Here is a 4,459-nt window from a genome sequence, read left to right as displayed (position 1 = left end):
AAAGGTTTGCAACATAGAGTTCTAAAGATATTGAGGTTTAAATATTGGATTTTGTTCCAAAGACTCAATTCCTTTGTCAATAAATCAATTCTAGAATCAATTATTTCATTTTCATCATTACATTGAATTTATTATTTTCTATAAATTTATTCGCAGATTTCTACAAATTCTTCAAATGTCGTCGTTTCAATAACAATTCCAGAAAATCTTTGTGAATAATGAGAAACTAGAATAATGAGAAAAAAGAAACTAATAATTGAACAAGATTACTTATCTTCCATGATAAGATTAAATTTTATTTTCTCAACCTGTACCTAAACAACTAATTAGTTTACTGTAGAATTTTTTTTACATTTTTCCTTGTCCTTATTTAATTATTAAAACAAAAACAATTCTGAAAACGTTTCCACCCAAAAGTAAGATTTTGAACGTCACTTTGCACTAAAACTCAGGATTTACAGATTTTTAAAAGTCTCAAATGAATCCCAAAGAATTTGTTCACAACACTGCATACTTAGTTCAACTACCTTACATAGCCGGTCACTCCCTTTAAAGATGGCCAATGTTGGCTTGGCAAATTCCATCATTAAAGTGTTTGTTTGAAAAATATATTTATGTAAAATTATGTACTTTAATAACGAATATGCTCTCTCTATATTGCAGCAAAAAGTCACTTTTGTAGAGAAACCACTATTGAAAAAAATGAATTAAAGAATTAAGCATGTAAATTATGTTTTTACTAGACTAAGAATTAAGAGGTATGGCTATGAATTGAACACTTTTTTATTGGAGAGTTGCTTGAAATTACAACTTCAGTCATCCCGTTCACTACAATATGGGACCATTGTAGCATTCCAGTCTTCTCTTCTAGGTTTGTCTCAGCTTCAGTAGCACGTGTTTTGTAAATTATGAGGTTTAGCACAAAGCTGATCACGACTAGGGCTTGAAGCACCAAAAGATTGTTAACAAACCCTATCTTATCATAGAGAACACCTGATACAGTTGGACCAAAGAAGTTTCCCAAAGCGAAGGCAGAAGTGTAAACTCCTGACACTACCGCCTGGACCTCCATACTATCTGGAAGCCCAGATTCCACAGCAGCTCTTTGAGCTGAACTAAAGCTGGAAATACTTATGGCTGAGCTTCTGAACCCTTGAGCAACTAAAGATCCACAAACACTTGCAAATGTAGCAGGGATAAAGGACATGTAGGGACAGGGTCCTATGAACGCAAAGCATACAAACATAAGTAGGGTTCCAATACCAGATACCAACCATGGAGAGAACTTAGAATCACAGATAAATCCAAACAGAGGAGTTGCAAGAACTAAAAATAAAAAAAATTATCTGAACTTTTGAATTGAAAGAAAGCTTAATTTCTTTATCCTAACCTGAGCACATTGACATCAATAAAAAAGCAACAGCAATCATTTTAACACTAGTATTCATGCTGAGGAGGAAGGGTGTTAGAGTTGCCTTTAGAGTTCCAACTGAATATGCATTTACCAAACATGTCAGAAGAGCAACCAAAACCTATACATTCCCCAGAACCTTCTTCGTAGACAGCCCTCAATTTCTGGAAACTTAACAGCATTTTAGTACTATTGTAGGATAATAATTTTGCTTTTACTTTTACTTCATGAGTTAGAGAATTTTACCTCAGTAGCATATAGTGCAAGAAATCCACACAGAATAGCACTTCCAGTAATAGTAAAGAGTAGGGTGAATCCCCCAACTTCATATAAAAAATCACCAACCACTGGGCCAATAGTTAGTCCAAAGTTAAATGCTGCATCGCACCATGCCTTCAAAACACTTATTTTTAGCAATTCAAAGAAAGAAAACGCCGGAGAACATGACAGTTAAAATACAACTTTCACATCCGGTTCAGAAGTATGTAGAATGTAATATAAGGTTGTGGCTTCACAGTAGATTTCCTCTCAGAGAATTTGGTCATCAGAATAGATAGGTTTGATGTCCATGTTGCTGCTGCACCTACTCCCTGCAAACACATTGGAACATTAATATAAACTTTCTGATTTAATGAACCTAGAAATAACCAAGGCTTTATACTTATTAAATTCTTCTAAATTTAACACAAAATGCAATTTCAGATACAGATCAGAAAAGGACACCTAACACTACTGTTACAATTTTCAGGATTTAGCTGTATTTAAATACTTAAATAATGCTTTTTAAAAGGACCGTAGACATAAATTCATCTGATCCTTTTTTAAAAAGGGACATGCCTAATTCACAAAGTTACCCTTTACACCTTTATATGGTTAATATTGTAGAAGATATTGTAGTGTTCCTGACTTCCCTTCAGCAGGCGCGCAACTAGGGGGGGGGGCAGGGGGTTTCCTGTTTTGCACTAGGGTTTCTTTCCGAATTAAGCATGCTATTGAGAAGCTATTCTGAAATAAGAACAAAAAATTCCAAATTCAGGGGGGCGAATGTCCCCCCGCCCCCCCCTGTATCCGCCCCTGACCAGAATAGATCTCTTGTTTCATTTTATATCAGATGTGTTGACTTATAACTGAATATCCGGTTGGTTTTTTATTGTTTAAGTATAACACACATTTTTCTTGCCCCCCCCTAAAAATGTTTAGGGGGGCCAAAAAAATGTTCGCGCTTCGCGCAAAATATTTCCCCCTAGCCCCCCTCTAACCAAATGTCTAGTTGCGCGCCTGCCCTTCAGGGAAAAACTACTATTACCAAATATGAAGAGAGAGAGATGAATGATCCCAAAGACTGCTCCAAACTTTGCAGCAGTAGCACCTTTAGCTTCAGCTTCTATTGGATAAAAGGTTGCCTGAAATTATCCTTTCAATCTGTATTTGCTTCAAGAATTTGAATCTTAGAAAAATAAAATTTGTTATGTATAAGTAGGGTTTCCAAAGTAAATGGATTTTACTTGCACGCAATTGCGGCCTGTAATTTCTGCGTAATTTCCCACATTACAAGAACAGTTGAGCGCCATTTCACAAAGTTTCTCGCAACAGACTAACCATATTTAATATATAAGTATTTAGATGCATTCCACCTGTAATAAATATATGCCCTATTAAAAATCTAACTTATGGGGCCATGCAAGATATGTGTACAATTTGTTAGACCACAAACTGAGTAAACTGTTCCTGCATATTTCGTGGCTATTTTTAATTTTGAAAGATTTAGCTAGATGTTTAAAACCAATTGAAAAATTGTTAAGATGACATTTTATGATTGTTTTCGGTGTTTACAAAGTTCTGGGTTACACTGTACCTGCCGTGAAGAACTTAGACCAAGACACAGCTGAAGAAGTAGGAATGGAAGAATAGTTCTATTTTAAACAATTATTATTCTAATATTATTTTTGTGATTTTAACTTTAAAAATGATAATTCGATTTTGTTGATGTTGAGGCCAGCAGAAAAACACAGACATCTGGAAGGATTGGAAAATAAAGGTTCAGTTCAAACATTATAATCTGCAATAATTCTAAATGTAGTTTTCCTTTAATCAAAATCAGATATGATTTTCAAGATGACCTGGACGAGGTGTTTTTAATTTTATTTTATTATTATGAAAACATCCTCGCGATCAGAACATACAGTTGGTTTGTTTCCTGGGGTCGAATTTAAATAAATTACATTAAAAAACGCAATTAATTGTCAATTAAAATGTAACAGAATGATTCTGTTTCCTGATAAAATAAGCCTTCGAGGAGTCTTCAGTCCTGGTAAGCAGAGGCCAAGATTCCGACATTTTACAATCACTGTATTTTTAAAATGAAAAATAAAGAAGTCAAGTGATTATTTAAAATATTGCTAGAAATAATTAGTTTTAGTCCATAAATGATCGGACTGAGGTAAACAATTATTCTCTCATTCTCTTGACAAATCCCAGATATTTTTCCTTATCAGAGAACTGTTAATCTAAAATATTTATCAAGACCTACCCAATTAGAATTAATAAACTCCTAGCTAGGAAAGAGTTAAACTAAGTTTAACCACATAATAAAGTTCCTAGTTCTAATTAGAGAAAAGTTTATTAATACTCAATCACTATGATTACATGCTATTGCATTGCGCATGATGCATTAGATTTAACACTATTTCTCATTTTGCACAACACATTTTACAAATTCAAACTGCAATCAGGGGGTGCTATGGAAACGGACCAACACAGAAAGGGACCTAAAAGTGACTTTGGTCCATTTCCTTGTGAATGTCATCAATAGATTAAAAGTTCAAAAACAACTTTCAAATAGTCTTGCTCCCGTCATTAACTAACGGCTTTAAACTTTGTAGATCATTGTTACTGTACTAAAAATATTTACATGTGTGGGCAATGCCACTGTAAAATTAACATGTACGGCCTATTGTACTGTGGATATTTACATGTACGGCCTATTGTACTGTGGATATTTACATGAACGGCCTATTGTACTGTAAATATTTACATGTACGGCCTATT

At 34.2% G+C, this 4,459-nt stretch overlaps 1 protein-coding gene across 1 annotated transcript; it reads right to left on the bottom strand.

Annotated features, from left to right (window-relative positions):
* Nucleotides 1-541: 541 nt before the first annotated feature.
* Nucleotides 542-2,820, bottom strand: LOC111718203 (MFS-type transporter SLC18B1; the record flags this gene model as incomplete). The annotated part of the gene is made up of 4 exons (XM_023493741.1): nt 542-1,326; nt 1,391-1,532; nt 1,658-1,857; nt 2,718-2,820. Coding segments are annotated over 4 exons (1,020 nt in total), but the record flags the coding sequence as incomplete, so codon positions are not given.
* Between the last annotated feature and the right edge of the window lie 1,639 nt (nt 2,821-4,459).

Source organism: Eurytemora carolleeae, unplaced genomic scaffold (assembly GCF_000591075.1).
Source record: "Eurytemora carolleeae unplaced genomic scaffold, Eaff_2.0 scaffold770, whole genome shotgun sequence".
In the NCBI taxonomy this organism is placed as follows: Eukaryota; Metazoa; Arthropoda; class Copepoda; order Calanoida; family Temoridae; genus Eurytemora; species Eurytemora carolleeae.
Note: the sequence above shows the minus strand (reverse complement) of the source record. Positions and strands in the feature narration are given on the sequence as shown.